The 16,716-nt window shown below is 39.7% G+C and overlaps 1 protein-coding gene across 3 annotated transcripts in view; it reads right to left on the bottom strand.

The window, feature by feature from the left end:
* Positions 1-16,716, bottom strand: part of lrp8 (low density lipoprotein receptor-related protein 8, apolipoprotein e receptor) — a 174,492-nt gene that overhangs the window by 51,403 nt on the left and 106,373 nt on the right. For all 3 annotated transcript variants that reach the window (XM_084909628.1, XM_084909629.1, XM_084909630.1), the window contains exon 5: positions 1,556-1,930. In XM_084909628.1, coding sequence (XP_084765754.1) covers positions 1,556-1,930 — 375 coding nt within the window. The remainder of the gene's footprint in view (positions 1-1,555; positions 1,931-16,716) is intronic.

The following is a 16,716-nucleotide window of genomic DNA, read 5'->3' as shown; positions in this document are numbered from 1 at the left end:
AGAATTTTATTTTCAGCCTCCAATTCTCCAAGCTAGCAGTTAATAACTCAGTAAATAATACATTGAACTTCCAAACAAAGCCGGTGTTAGCATTAGCTAATCAAGTCAAAGCTCTCATTAAAACATGCTCAGGTCCAGTCAAAGAGACTAAAGTGGGTCTGATTGAAACACCAATATCAAGGTCATAGTTCTCAAACCAATACATGACATATCATCGCCCATGTTTGACTCTTATTTACATTTATGGCTGAGACAAGTCTTGATTATACTCCGCTGTAGAGACATGAAGGGTTAGTAGTCATTTTCTGTTATATGTATTTCCTTTAGGTCTTTTGTGGTGCATGCATAGCTGGTGCACACTCGTGTAAATTCTCCACAGACAACTCTGCACAATAACACGCACAGGCAGGCACACGGGCATCCTCAAAGATCGATGCTCAAAGTCTGATAATGAAATTTGTGTCATTCAGACCTGAGTGGACTTACTTGCAGAAAGCAGAATCGAGGCTTTAGAGTGACGTTTCGACCGTGTCACAGATTTAGACATTTAAAACTTACTGTCAAAATATAACAACATAAAAACGACCAATCGTGTAGTGCTTACCTACATAATTATTCCAATCTCGTAAACGACGACTCCACAGACCCATGTAATTCTGTCTGGAGTGCAGCAGCCATTAATTTAAGGATAAGGAGGGTGTGTACTGTGATAAAGGGCAAGCCGTGATCTAAACACTGAAACAACATGTACTCTGTCATTTCTGCTTTATTTTTTGTACTAACACCTTATTATTGTGGGTGCATGTGTGTGTTAGAGCTTGCACCTGGCTGCGTGTGCAGCTGCGCACTGTGCTTGTATCATGTCTTATGTGTGAAGTTGCTGTCATCTCTCTAAGTGGTGTGTGGGCGTGTGAAGAGGAGACCACATGGGGGTCACGCTTGATGAAGGACCTTCACCTTACACAGGCTCAGATGGGTTTGTCTCTTCTTGCACAGATCACATGGTTGCATGGCAACACATTTGTGGATCGTCACGATAAAATTAGAATTGATCTTCCTTTAGTCATTTGGTGACACATTTGTCATACAGTCTTTGTTCTGAGCAGAGCCGGTCTTCAAAGCATAGTCCTCCAGTACATTTAAGCTACTAAACAGCTGATTACTTTTTGGTATCCATCCGTAACTTTCATTAAAGGCGATAGCTGGCATTAGCTTCACTACAACACCAGCCAATATTAAATTACATGAACAAGTAAAGATAAATGACACAAAATATCCAAAAGTACTAATACAAACCATTCATCCTAATTTCTAAAATTAATAAAACTGGATTCTTTAGGCTGATCAGTTACTTCACTACCACTCTCCTCAGACTGATAAGAGTTGAATTGAGCCCGTTGTTATGGAATAATCAAAGATAATTAAAAAAGATGTTTTGATTAAGGAGCATGCCAGTGGTGTGACTCGTTCCTGTGTTTTCTAATTGCTTTGAACAACAATAAAGCGAACGGCACAGGGGGAGCACATGGTGGCAAAAAGAAAAAAGCTGACTTACGACAGTTTGCTTCATCTGATTTATCCTTGCAGTCTGCATCGCCGTCACACTTCCAGTTCAAATGGACACACTCGCCGCTCCCGCACTGGAACTCGCTCACCAGACAGCGGGGTTTCTGGGGCTCCGTCCTCCGGCTGCAGCGCTCCATGGACTCGTCTGACTTGTCCTTGCAGTCGGGGTCGCCGTCACAGCTCCACAGGGCGGGGATGCACTCCGAGTCGTTGCAGCGGAACTCATGCTGCCCACAGGTGGGAGCCGAACATTTCTCCTCATCGCTGGCGTCCCCGCAGTCGTCGTCTCCGTCACACACAAAGATCGGTGCCACACATTTCCCGTTACGACACTGGAAGTCTTTGGAGGGGCAGGCCTTGCCATCTGCAGGAGGAAAGGTACATTAAATTATAATTGTATATGTATTTTATTTAATTCTCATTGATTATTATAACCTGTAATATTTAGCAAATTAATATCAGTCTAATAATTACAGAATAGCTTTAGTAAATAGCTTTATTTCAAGTCATTATGAAACATCCATTCAGAGCGGGAGTAGATCAGGGGAAATACGAGTTAAAGGACAGCTATAGTTTAACTTATCTCTGCATTTAATCAAACCCAATCAGAGGTGGGAATATGCACACCAATATGTCTTTTTACGCCTTCTCTACAGATGGTAGTAATGTTAATGTTAAAATTTAGAGTTAACAAGAAGAGAGTCGTTCCACAGCTTCCTTTTTAGCTCTGGAGCTTTTAGTGACTGGCAAGAATCAAAAGGAAAGATTGATCAAACAGTTGCGTGGCGCTGAAGAATACCAGCACAGCTTCCTTGAAAGTCTGACGAGACAAAATGCGGCAGGTGCAAGAACAAAGCGAAGGGATAAAGAACCAGGAAGAAAAAATAAACTTGCCTTGTAGAAAAAGTATAAATGATGAAACATTAAAAAACGTAAACACCACCTCAAGAGATTCCAAATACTTTCAACATATAAAGATGCTGCTGACCATGTATGGGACAAGGTCGAGGGCAGCAGGAGTCCAGCGTATATGTATGGCTGTATGATGAGCACAGCTGCAGAAACGTCGCTCCTAGAGTGTGTGTGTGTGTGTGTTTATACATGTGTGTGAATGTTTGGACAGAAACACCCGTACAGAATGAATATTCATGTCCATGTCTGCATTTTGATTTTTTCCAGGCTGGTAACTAAAGACCTGCGACGAAAAGTGTGATGCCATTTCAGCTTTTAATGTGTTGTGTTTCAGTGTGCATGTGGTTGTTCTGCTGGTGTTGTTTTATATTACTGTGCTTATGTTTCCGTTCAGCAGTGGCATTATCAAATTCCAGACAGGGTGGACAAATCAATTTGAATCATATAATCTCCTCCAAAAAAAAATCAAAACAAACCACTTCACTGATGCAACGCTCCTCTCTGGGCGACCGGCATAACTTCTTCATTTTCTCTCTCTTTTTTTTTTTTACCAACACACACAGTACGCCAAAGGGACTCATTATGATAATAGGCTATCGGATTCCCTGTTAGCTATTACTACTAGCATGCTAATCATCCCCACTCAGATCTAAGTAATTTAATTAACATGAGCACAAAAACAACATCAGCAGTATCCCAGCAGAAAGTACGGTTGTGCAAGATGCATAAAGTTACAAACGGACTGTTTTCAAAACTTTCTGCATCAACAGCGAGACACACTTTCTTTATGAACATTTCAAACTGATTTTTGCTAGATCCCCGAGGACGATTATGTGTTTCTAGTTAGATTAAACACCTTTTATGCTCTAAAGAGTCCATCATTATAGCAGAAGGCTTGGTCAGCCAGGTGTGTGGGATATAAACAGCAAGGCTGGGATAAGAAGCTTGTTAGTATGGTTCCCACTGGGAGACTGAGTTCTTCCTTCTACTACAAAAACAAGTAGGCAGTTTTTTTTATCTTAACACTATAATGAAGTTTAGGTTTTCCCTAGATGCTAAAGTGACATCAAAACAATAGAAGCTATTTTGTAAGGAACTAATGAGTCGCAATATACAACCGCACCTAAAGTGCACTGTGTATATGAGCTACCCCTTGTTTTTCTGCAAGTGCAAACATATCTGAAAAAACAGTAAGGCAAACATTTAGTTTCTACAATTCTAAAAAGTTTGAAAATCAACATTTGGTTTTTGACCACCTTTATTCTTCAACACGACCTGAACTTTCTTAGGTAAATTCTACTTGTAATTCTTTAATTAGCCTTCAGGAACAGTTCTCCAGGCTTCTTGAAGGACATTCAAAGCTTTTCTGTGAAAGTTAGCTACCGTTTGTTCTGTTCTCTGTCGAGATGATCAAACATTGCTTAAATCAAAGGCTCCCAAAGTGTGGGGCAGAGCCATTGCGGGGGGGGGGCACAGTATGAAAAGAAAGAAAAAAAAAAAAGGATGCTTGGACGCTGTTAGCATAATTGACAGGTTTTTGACGGGGCTTCCACACAAACGCAAAGCAGGAGATGAAGCATCACCAAATATGTTTCCAAACCAACTTCATTCTAAGCCAAAGACTAGAACATATAGTGAAGCATATCTTCCCTTTGGCTTCATCTGCACAAGTGCCAAGGTAGGTCTCCCCTGCAGAATTGGTTTTCCCTGTGTTGGGAGCAGCGCTGGGCTCTTCAAATCACGGACAAACAGTATCCCACATTCTTGATTTTTAGTTCACAAACACTTCTTGTAGTAACTAACTACTCCTGACATTTTGGCAATGTTAGCTCTTTATACAGTAAAGTTACTGGGGAAAGATTTTTCTTGTAACTGATGATTTAAACCAAAAATACTACTACTACTTCTTTTATTCTTGTTTTGATCCTTATTAACGACTTCTTGAACAGTAGTTTGGTGAGATGCATTTCTTAGGTCACGTGTCAGGTCTTTGCTAGATTTCTTCCCATTTCTGTCAGACATTAAATTCAAATACTGTTCATCTGCTCAAAGTCTTTAAGGATGCACTGCACACCATGCCCTGATATGCCAGGTTTTTAGCCAATAGCTCTTTGAGAGATGGCACCTTTGGAGGGAATCTATTAAGAAATGAGAGGTGGCTCAAGACTTCTGCACAGTACCGTACGACACAAGCAGCAATAACTATCTGGCAGCACTGCTGCATATCAGGGCCTGGGATATAAACTGGAAATTAAATATAGAAAATAAACTCACAGTCAGCCACCCAAGTGACTCTGACATTCTTGTGTCTCACACCTTCTCACAAAAAGTGATAAACCATGAATCTGTTACTTTCAAAGGAGTCCTGGCCTCAGGGAGTTTGGAGCCCTGTCAATATGTGAAGGACCAACAGTACATTAGGCAGTGTTGGTCATATGTAATGAGTATATAGATATGATCAGTCGCATAAATTCAATAAAGTCATATTTGGATTCCACATTGGTAGAGCACAAATGATCCAAATTGACACTGCGTAACATTAAAACCTTTTTTCCCCGTTTCCTTTTTTTAAACCAGACCAGTTAACACAGACAAAGAATGTCGTCTTTCAAACCTTTAAATAGGTGCACAGTTCTTTCCAAAGTGGTAATTAAAGTATTCAAACACAGGCGTTCTTAAAAGCACTTCAAACAAATTAGCTTATAAAATTAGACTCTTGCAAAGCCATTTTCTTTTGCCTCTTAGGTCACGGGTATTGTAAGTGAAAATGTCGCCTAATATGACCAAAACTACTGAAGTCTTTTTCAGAAAGTAGCAGGTTTGTCTCAGATAACCCCAGTTCTATCTCTGTTTCTTCTGGCTTCACATAACCAGCTTTAAGAACACCCTACAGAGATCTTTAGACTGTTATTTTTTGCATCACTGACTGCCCACTCTGTGAATGACAATTTAAAGTTATTGCACTTATAATTAACACAATTTGCTGATGCTGAAAAGCCATATTTGCCCGTGTCAGCGTGATGCAGCGATTAGTGCTGTCAATAACAGCAAGACTAAAAGTTCGAACCTTTTGGCTGGCCTTTCTCTGACGAGTTTGAATAATAATAATTAAGGAAGAAGGACGGTATGACCTGCACAGAGCTTTCGTCTCAACATCATCCACCGAGGCTGGAAGTACATGATAAGATATCGAGGCATCCTACATTCACAACGGAACATTGACGAGTTGCTCTAAACAACCCTTTTGAAGTTTTTTGCTTTGGTGTTCTTTGCATGAAGTAAATTTTCAAAAACCAAAAAAAATGGTAGTGATTAACTTACTAACCTAGCAGGCAAAACATTTCTCCATCGTGACGTCCAACGCTGGACGTTGGTATTACTACAGGACAAAAGTGTTGTTTTGTTTACCTGTGTTGGGCCAAGACTACTTAGATCATCTATCAATGGGAGAAAAGTGAAGATACGAAGAGACATTTTGCAATGACTTTTACAATGTAACGTCAGAAAAATTTTGGTATTCTAATTAATTTGTCACATAAATGTGTCATTACGAAAAGCTGATCTACAGCTGAAATAAGCTGTCACGGACAGTCTGGGTTTCTGCGGAGAAGCAGGGACTGGGAGGCAGGGTTAGGAGAGGCGTGCTCACATGTTGGTGCCATAATCTCAAAGATTAGTGTACCCGGTGATTATTGTACCCGATAGCAGAGCAGAAGACCTCAGTACTGTTTTTGCCCACCAGGTGGGTGTGTCCCAGTATAGATTGCTGTCAGTTTTAAAACTTGATAAATTCCCAAAATCACTTTGGTCTTTGGTTGATTACTGTTGGTGGCTTCTGCATTCATTCAGGCTTAAACGAACCCTTAGAAATGGATACACTGATAGATCTGAGAATAGAAATATTGGATGTTGTAGTCTGAAAGAGTTAAGAGGTATCTGGTTATACTATAGAGGTGACTATAGACTCCTAACTGTTAATTAAACACACCCATCCAACAGATTAGTGGACCAATTACAATTTTAAAAAGGTAATCAGTAAGCTGTACCCAATTCCATCTTGACGGTTACTTTCCCCTGTAGGTGACTATGCTTAACATGGGGTCAAAGCTTTCCCTCCATCCATCCATAGACCCACCAGTTAACAGCTAATAGATGAACCAATAAGATAGGGCACAGCTCGTTGACCTTGATCTAAAGGACAACTGAACTCTCTTTCAGCATGGAGCAGAACATAGCAAACAGCTATGCATACACGCACACGCAGAGATTAAAAGATAAAGAATCTTTACTAAAACACAAAGAGCCACAAATATACAAATGGACAATAAAAGAGCCAAAAAAAATATTGGGCACACACCCACACACGCATCATCTCTGAGCTTTTGTCCACGACTCAGTGAGTTTAATGTTTCTTGAGCGAGGAATCCAATCAGACTGTGGTCTAACATGTCAGGCACTGAGCCGCGGTGTGTATGCACATACGTGCACGCACACATACACACGATCTCGTCCACATACGTACATTTGTCTGATCACTTCAGTTCACCGGGTGCACTAGCAGTAAAGCAAGCTGAAGATCACAGATCAGCTCCTAACAACCAGAAATGGAGATAAAATATTTACTTCACAGTGATGTATAAAATGCTGCATTTAACTGAACTGCAGCTCTGTAATCTGCTGGAACAAAAAAAGAAGAAAACAGCAACACCGGAAAGCATTTTTACACTGAGCAGACTTAATGGGCTGTATAGAAGACAAGCAACATGATCATCTTCTTTATGGAATATCAATATGTATGGCTTATCTTTCACACGAGAGCATCAATAAAAAAAACACATCCGTGTCAATTCAAGCATACCTTGTACCATCAGATACACGGGGGTAATTGTAAACAAACTGCCATCTATATTCATATATTCATGAGGATTGATGTTAGGGGAGCAAAAAAAAAAAAAAACCTCAAACAGCAGGATTTTTTTTTTTGGCTTAATTATTCAATATTTATTAAAAAGTTAGAAAGTATTATTCTGTTTAGTGCAGATGAAACTAAAGCAAAGGCATTCTTATCCAACATCAGAAAAGCATTTTGATAGGTCCAAAATGTATTCTCTGCTAGCTCACAGTTGACTTTGGACCGATGTTGCATGAACTGTCACTTTGCCTACAGTCCTCACCGCTGAAAACCTAACCTGCAAAAGCAGGAATCCCCCTCACCAAAACAAAGGCAAATGTCATATACTCAGAAAAAAAAAGCAAATGCCCTTTTCAAAGAAACGGTGCTTTATAATAAAGGGACTGCAGAGGAGTGATGGTAATGCATAGCACACTATACTTACCATATTTGTGCAAATGACACCAAGAGAGAGAAAAAGAGCTCTCCCTCCATCTCTCACTGACATATCTGACCTACTTTTACTGGAGCTCAGGAGAAAGTACAGTATTAAAAGTTAAAATCAGTGTGGAATTACATGATGACACCTCTGTTTTTTTTTTTGGTTTTTTTGGCCCACCAATAAGCAAATTCACAAATTTCACAGTTTTCTTGCTCTCCACAACTTAAAAGCATTCAAGAAATATCTTCAAACATTGTGTGAGAACATTTCTGAGAACAGGTACCTAATGTACCATTTGCTGTGTGTCAGGGAACATTACCCTTGGAATCATTACAACAGCAAACTGTCAGAGAAAGAACAAGCCAGAGGCGTCAACTTCCCAGCATCACCCTGCAACAACATGGCTGCGTGTCACCGGCGTTTTGAAACGTTAACCTGATGCCACTCTGAATCTAAACACTGAGAAGTAGACAGAGGGAGAGGCAGCTTTTGATCATAATTTTTAATTACGCAGTTTAATGTCTCCTTGCACTTTGAAATGAAAGCATAGTACAAATTAAGTAATTGGAGTTAAAAAAAAAAGAAATCATGGAATGATATATTATAGACCAAAATGTATTCTACATTTTTGACTCATCTTTCTCCAACAGAAATCAGAATTCTTCACAGTGGTTGCAGAAGTTTCCATAAATGTTCAGCACTTTTAGGTTGCTTTGCTTTCACTCTTCTGTTCAACCCAAACCAGCTCGATGGGGTTTAAGTCTGGAGTGTAAATGTTACACCCCTGGAAATGGGGGAAAGAATTATAAGAGTGCTTTTCAGTTGCTTCTCTCATGTAATAGTTTAATGCAATCAAAATTGAACATAAGTATTTTACAGTATTTTCTGCACCGCTCAATGTGAGGGAAAGAGCTAATTAATAAACCAAAATAATAATAAACTGCTGACTATTTGTATGTTTTCTAGATACAGATATGTTTACTAGCTCCTGCCGTTAGGTACTATATAATTGCTGTTAAGCTAACTGAAGTTCGTTATGTCTAAGTATTCAAAACTATAATAAAATGCTGATGGTGTCCTGGGGGATCTCCTCCCGGATCTGGACCAGGATATTACTGAGCTCCTGAACAGTATGAAGTGCATCCCAATTGCTAAATTGAAAACCTTACCAAGTTTGAGTTATCGCATTCACAACATTTTTAGGAAACTTGACCTCCGACCTTGACCTTGAGGTCAAGGTCACCAGAATTCAAAGTTGTCTGATATTTTTAATAGATACACTTATGGGTATTAATTTGAAGCTGCTACGTTGCTTCATTCTCAAGTTATCACTTTTACAAACTTATGCTTCCATACCGCTTGGCCACCCAGTAGTGTGATGATAACACCCCATAGGCCTTATAACTGTGTGGAAAAAAGTGCACCACCATAAAGTCTCTTCTTGAGTCTTCTGATTGTTTGATCAGAGACATTCACACCAGTGTCCTGCTGGAGATCATTTTGTAGCTCTAGCTGTGCTCATCCTGTTCCGGCGTGCACAAAAGAGCAGATATCAGTCCCTGCTGATAGTTTAAGGATCTTCTACAGCCGTGCTCAGCTCTCCTAGAATAACTGTGCTGTGTGACATAGCACACCTTCTGGCACTGACAAGTATTGATGTCCCATGCTGGAGGAGTTGAACTACCTGTGCAACCTCTGTAGGGTACCAGTAGTAGCATTGACCCTACTAGTGAAAAAACAGTCTGAAAAGATGAGGAGGGAAAGCTGTTATTAGCCTCCACCTAATGTGTCTCATTGTTGCCCCTCTGGTGCATCTGTTGTTAATTTCATTAACACCAAAGTAGTTGAATTAACAACCTCCCAATTCTACTTGACTGACCAGATCAATATTCCAGGAATTGACTTGATGGTACACTTTAATTAAAAAGTTTTCCTTTCAGCTTAAGATTTCTCCAGTAATTGGACAAAAATGTTACATGTTTAAATACAGCTATATTAAAAACAAACACAGAGGTTCTGTAGTGTAGTCTGACTAAGTTCCACGAGGAGACCCAAAACCAGGTGGTGTAAAAATCCACCAAATCAAACATGCGGAGCTACCTGCTGTGGTGAATAAGGAAGCTGACAGTGGCCTACATGTTGACAACAAACACAAATGAGTCTAATTAAAACACAATCTGATCAATTCGTATCAAAATCAGTTCTATACCATTGTTAATACAGTGAAGCAACAAATGCAATCGATTTTTTTTTTTTAAATCACAAAATAAATGCAAGCATTCCAATTTTGGCTCCCTTGCTCTGCCTTTCAAAGCTTCCAATCACCTGGGGTTAGACCGTCCTTGCTCAGAGTAAAAACATGTCAAACTAAGTGTGAAAAGCCAATGAGAATAAAGCCTTGATGCAGCGTGGCAGCTGAGCCTGAGGAATCCAACTGAAATGGCAGCTTAGACGAAGAGAAAAATGGCACAAAACTTATTGAGACTCTGAAAGTCTCTAAGCAACCTGATTAGCATACTCTAGGGAAAGACTTCTCTTAACCACCTTCATGATGAGCTGGGACTATAGGGACTGTGCACACACACACTGAACACAAACGCAGCCCAACACGGCCGGTATACTGAATAGAACAGGATATTTCAACAGCTCAATCATTATGCCATCTGACAGCAGCTTAGAACTGAATATTAACAGCCTCACAAGCAATCACTGCAGACTGAAAATGTGTGTGTATGTCTGTATACAGCTCCTGTATGATGAATGTCCCGGTGGTCTAGATATACAGTACACATAGACGTCCATTTGCACAAAGAGCACTCTGGGCATGTAAGATTTCAGCCACTGAACGTTAAAACTGACATGCCCGTTACTCCCTTCTCTTCCTCAGTGTTAACTCTTATCACTGTCCTCAATTTCTGTCAAGCGCACATCACATGTGTAAGCCACATAGCCATGCTCATCTGCTTGCCTGTCCGAAAATAATTGTATTATTATTGTCAGAAGATTGAATTTATTATAGGCTGGTCATTAATTGTGGTGCTTGACATGACAGCACAATGACCAAATTACAATTTTGGATGGCTTGAATTATATGACTGTCATGGTGCTGGGTCTTTGACCCAGTATTTTGAGTTGTGGTTCTGGACTTGTTATTGGTTGATAGTTTATGTTCTAGTTCGTGAATGTTATTTTCCAATGCCTCCTAGTTTGTTATTTATAAGTCTTGATTTCTGGTTTGTTTATGTTTGTTTCCCTTCGTGCCCAGTCTGTCTCTGTGTCCTGTCATCAGTGTCCCCACGTTTGTGTACCTTTGATTATTCCTTCTCAGTGTCTGGTCTCTCTGGGCTCTGTCTCCGTGAATATGTTTGGATATCCCCAGTATGTCATGTCATAGTGGCCTTGCCCCGAGTCCCAGTTTTGAGTTCACGTACCTGAATCTGAGTCTCTGTGTGTGTTACTTCTTGTTTTATTGTCTCCTCTCTCGTCTGTGTGATGTTCAGTTTTAGACGCTCTCAGAATTGCTGTAATGCAATATTGTGTAGCACTGGACATGATCCTGGCTGAGAAAGGAGGATTGTGTGTCTTATTCAACACCACATGCTGCACCTACATGCCAGATAATGTACATTCATTAAACATGGCTTCAGATTCTAAAGAGACTGTTGATCGGCGTTGGAGTTTTCCTGGTTTTATTTTATTTTTCTTTACTTGTGTTATTCCTTGTTTAAAAGCTGTAATTTCACAGATGTACTGAAACCGATGAAGATCATGAAGACTTCTTTTCCTATTTGTAAGATGAAGATGAAGTGCAACTAATGATGTAGTAACTAATAATGTGAAAGACAAGTAGTTACTTACTGATAACATGTACATTTCATTTCGTGATAAACAGGAGGGAATGTCAGAAGAAAATTGTATATAGTGTGATCAGCTACATGAAATGTATTCTCTTATTGATCACTAAGCAAATGTCTACGTGACTTTTGACATGTACTTTTGTGTGATAAACAACTAACAGCTTCCTCTTTCTGTAAGAACATACAGATTTAGAAAAAGGGGAACCTCAGCTCAGAGTTCTATTTGTACACACACACACACACACACACACACACACACACACACACACACAGAGAGAGAGAGAGAAAAGTATAAATAAAGCACGCGGACAGTGATGAGACGCAGGTCGTGCGTCCATGACTGCCCTCGCGAGTGAAAGACAACTGCAGTGTTTGTGTTTTCTAACTCAGGTGTCTCAAGCTGAAGAACTACGGGGTGATTTAAAGAAATCCCCTGTCAGCTACCCTTGTCTCGTTAGTTATGATTCTCTTCAGCTGTGTTCCCCAGGTGTGTCCACTTCCCTTAATCACCCTCTTGTGTATATATTGTCTGCATCGCTCTCTGTTTGTTGACACATACTCCGTCATTGACGGTGACGTTTTCTAAATGTCAAGTTAGCTTGTTGTCAGTTAGTCAATTCATAGTATGCCCTGTTATTGCTGAGTTGTTTTTTTTTTGTTTTTTTTACTTTTCATTGCTTTTTTCCCCCATTAAAAAGTCTGTAGTTAAGAGTTTAGTTTGCCGAGTCCACTCTGTTCACCTCATACCTGCTCACATGACAACCATTGACTTTACTTAGTGCCTGGTTTTAGTCTGACAAAAACTATTAAGTCATAACTGCTTTAATAATTTGAATGTGGCTCATTGTTGCTTTAAATTCTTTGCTAATGGCTTTTAGTAGAGCAAGACAATCACATAATGTGATTATGTATTAGCAAATTACTACCACTGCGTTAGCAGCAGCCATTTAGGTGACAAATAAATCATTAAGTTAAAAATAAAAATAGCAATGGGGCTTTGAAAACATTTGCTTGCCTGGAAAGTGTGGTGGGTCCTTCAGCTGTCTAGAGCTCGCTGGGCAGGAAAAGCAGTAAAGTGAAAAGATCCTAGATCTGACTCGAGCTAAGCGGTGTTTGCACCTTGATCAATTTTCAGACAAACAGGCTTCACTGTCATCTCCAAGTAATACTGAGAGGGCGTATGTGTGTGTGCTTGGCCGGGGTTGGGGGGTGAAAGAGGAATGAGTAATGTTCTTAAAACCATCAATGGAAGAAAACAGTCTGCTCGAAACTGAAGTGCAACCGCCTCTGGGTGCCTAGTGAGCCTGTTTGTGTGCTGGCGCTCCATTACATTACACCTACGCACACAGTGAGAGCAGTCAAAGGATTATAAATGAAGGAGAACATAATGGGAAGAAACTCTGAGACAACGGCTAGCACTCTGTATCTATGCAGCCACCTCTTGTAGTGTAAATGTGGGTGAAGCAAGATTAAAGAGGGAAAAATGCATTACGACGACTAGACTTTTTTTTTTATGTCAGTGCACTCTTCTTCGTCTTCTTTGATCTGTTATCAAATAATGGAATCCATGTTTTTTTTCTATAGCTTCCTATAATAAAGAAGCTACATATTGCATGTGTGTAGATGTATAGGAAAAGGGGATGTGCAGGTATATGTTTTCATTTGTGTAGTTTTTATCTGTGTTTTTCATTAGGATACTTACTCTGTGCAAAAAGCACCTGAGCTTTCTGATAAACGTGTTTATTAAGATGTGCAACTTTTCCCCCCACTTGCTTCTTTTTATTTTCCATCAGAAAAACACACACATACAGTACACAATAATCTCTCCCTCTGCTCGGCTCCTCTCTGCCCTGCTATAAAACACCATCTAACATATCCCTGGGCATCCATTCGGCAGCAACTTGCTGTAATGTAACGCAGCAGCACTGGCTGATGTGAAAAGAGCAACAGGTCCTCGGGGCCTGCGGGAGCTTTCACACTACTGTCTTTCTCCCTTTCTGCAGATGAGGACAGAGAGGGGAACAACACACAGAGAAACATTCTGCTGGAAATATCTGGAGCGAGTATTAGCACTGCAGAGAGATGAAACTAAAGCAAAGACAAAAAGAGGCATATGCACTGGGCATAGATATAGATGCCCTCACTGACTGGAGACTGGAGACTATAAAACCATCACATCAGAGTGTGAAGAAAAGAACTAAAAACACCAAAGATGTGGTAATGCTATGTTTAAGTGGCAAACTTTAAGGTTCAAAAATAAAGCAAATGCAGATTTCCTCAAATGGCAAAAAGACAAAAACATGTTCAGGACCATGTAACTCCTGCCTTCATCAGAGCAATGGAGAGTGATTTTCTACACAACAAAATCTACAACCTACTGACCTGACCTACCACTGATGGCAAAACTGACACGGGCAGCTCTAGTAACTCACTGTCGCAAAGGTGCCCTCTCAGCAACTGAGTTGAACACTGCAGTACTATGGAATAGTCTTGAACCACCCCTCATTTTTTTGTTTTTTTTTCCAAGGAAAATGGGAAATAGCTGCACTAATTTACTGAAATGTGTGCAAACATACATGGAATTCCATCACAAGGGAAAGGACTGAGTTTGTACAATTCTATTAAGCTTGAATTTTAAAAACAATTGGTATGACCACCTTTATTCTTCAACAAATCTCTTTGTGAAGCTTTCTTTAAGTAGTCTTCAGGAATAGTTCAGGCTACATGAAGGACATATAAAGCTGTTTCTTGGATGATGGCTGCCTTTTTTGGTCCTCTCTGTCAAGATGATCCCACACTCCTTCAACAATGTTGAGGTCTCTGGGGAGGCCAGTCCATGACTGACAGTGTTTCATTGTGTGTTCTTATCCAGGTATGATTTTATTGCATTGGCATTGCCTTTGGGATCATTGTTATACTAAAAAATAAAGATGTTGCCAATTGGACATTTCCATAAAGCACTGGTGGATCAAAACCTAATGGCACTTTCCTGCTGTCATAATTCCATCAAATTTGACAAGAGCGCCAACATCCCTGGCTAAAATGAAGCCCAAAACCATGACAGGGCATCCACCGTGTTTTACAGATGGCTAGAGGCACTCACTGTACCCCTATCCTGACCTTCTCTGCACATTTTGATGATTTGAGATGAAACTTGAACAAGAAATCTTTGTTATAAGCAAGCATACAATGTTTTTGAGGTACATGAAATAAGACTAATCAGCATAGCCTACTTCTACGTAGACTTGCTCCTTGACAATTTTAAATGACAAAAATACAGAACAATCAAGAATAAGAGTGTGACAGGCCCAACTGGACAAGCTTATCATTCCAAATAGACTAGGTGTGGGTTAGGATGTCTGTATGAAAAGGCTTATGTTGGAGCTATGTAACTAATCTTTTTTTTGTTTGTTTGTTTGAATACATACATAAGCATGAATGCAGCCTTTTTTATTGCTGTAAAGATAAAGTAGCCTGGCTCACTGTGATACAGTTGTGCTGCTTCTACAGAAGGGTTAGTACACTTAGAAGAAAGTAACAGAGAGGAAGAGGATGTGTCAAGCAAGATGGATTAAAAAAAAAGATCTTTTACAAAAATCGACTTTCTACTTTCTCCAGGTAGAAAGGACAGAAGCACATTCAGTCATTCAACTGATATGTTGAAGAATTCAAAATGTCAGTTTATTGTTGCACGAGGAAATTAGGACCAGTGTGTAAGATTGAACTGCCTCTATTAGCATAAATATCATATGTTATTCATAATTCTGTTTTCATTTGGGCATTGTTGACTACACATGTTATATGAATCATTTTATTGTTAGGTCGGAATGAGCCCCTTGTTTCTAGAGCTCTAGAGAACAGCTCAATGTATTAAAATTATAAGTTGAAGTGGTAAAGGACACTTTTCTGGCATTTGTTGGTTGAATTCTTCACCTAATAAGACAGAAATTGGAAAAAAGTGAGTTCATCCATCTTGAAAATACTCTATCAGTGTTGAAAAAACCCCAAAACGTTTTAGCATCTGCACACTATGAAGCATGCAAACACATAGCTTGCAGCTGATGTGTGCCTAAACACATGCAATTTCACATTAACATAAATTAAAGGCTCATAAACTTTCTTCAGAGGCCTCCTCTTAATGTAACAGAGATCCTCTCTTCCTGGATCCATGTTTTATTCAACATTTGGATATGCTCAATTAGCGGCCCAAATTAACATTAGCTGTACAACTGTAGCTGCTGACGGAGGGAGGGAAATTGAGATGGGAGATCAAAGGTGCAGGAAGGTGGTGACGGCAGCAGTAAGGATAGGGGATAGGGCTGTGCGATATGACCAAAATCTCATATCCCGATATTAAGACATCTATCGTCCGATAACGATATAAATCACAAAAATGTAACATTTTCTGTAAATTCTGTTGCGTTAAGTGTTTCCAGCTGGGTGTCGTGTACCTGGAGTCGAGTGTTTTAACCGATGCATGAAACGATACATTTTTTAGACATAGGTTGTAATGGCGTGAGTATTTATTACACGGCGTGCTGCGGGGAAAAGCCTGTTCTAACGTTTGAGTCTAAGGTTTATTTTTTAGCACCTGGCGGCTCTTTTTTGCTTCTCATCCGTAACACTCTGCATCTTTCACGTGATTCAGTTTATTTTGAAAAGTCTCAACAGGATCTTGAGCTTTATTGTGAAAGGTTTATGTGGAACATAAACAAGCGGACACGCGGTGGTTTTACCGTCGTTGTTGCTAACGACAACGCATAAAAACAAACGCTTGTCTGTCTGTAGTCTGGTTATATTAAATATAAGAGAAAGAGAGAACTTTAAGAAATGAATATAGCCACTACAGTGACCATCAAAACGATGAAAAAATGTTACCGTAAACGGTTTATTTTGCGACACCACGAAACAAACGATTGCGTAAAATGAAACGATAGACGTTTTTATATCGTCATCCGATATATATCGTTATATCGAACAGCCCTAATAGGGGATGGATGAAAGTAACAGATTTCAAAAAGGAACTATGTTTTCAGACACACCATCGA

This window comes from Perissodus microlepis, chromosome 17 (assembly GCF_051167445.1).
Source record: "Perissodus microlepis isolate ML-2025 ecotype Zambia chromosome 17, ASM5116744v1, whole genome shotgun sequence".
NCBI classification, from domain to species: Eukaryota; Metazoa; Chordata; class Actinopteri; order Cichliformes; family Cichlidae; genus Perissodus; species Perissodus microlepis.
This window is presented reverse-complemented; position numbering and strand designations above follow the sequence as displayed.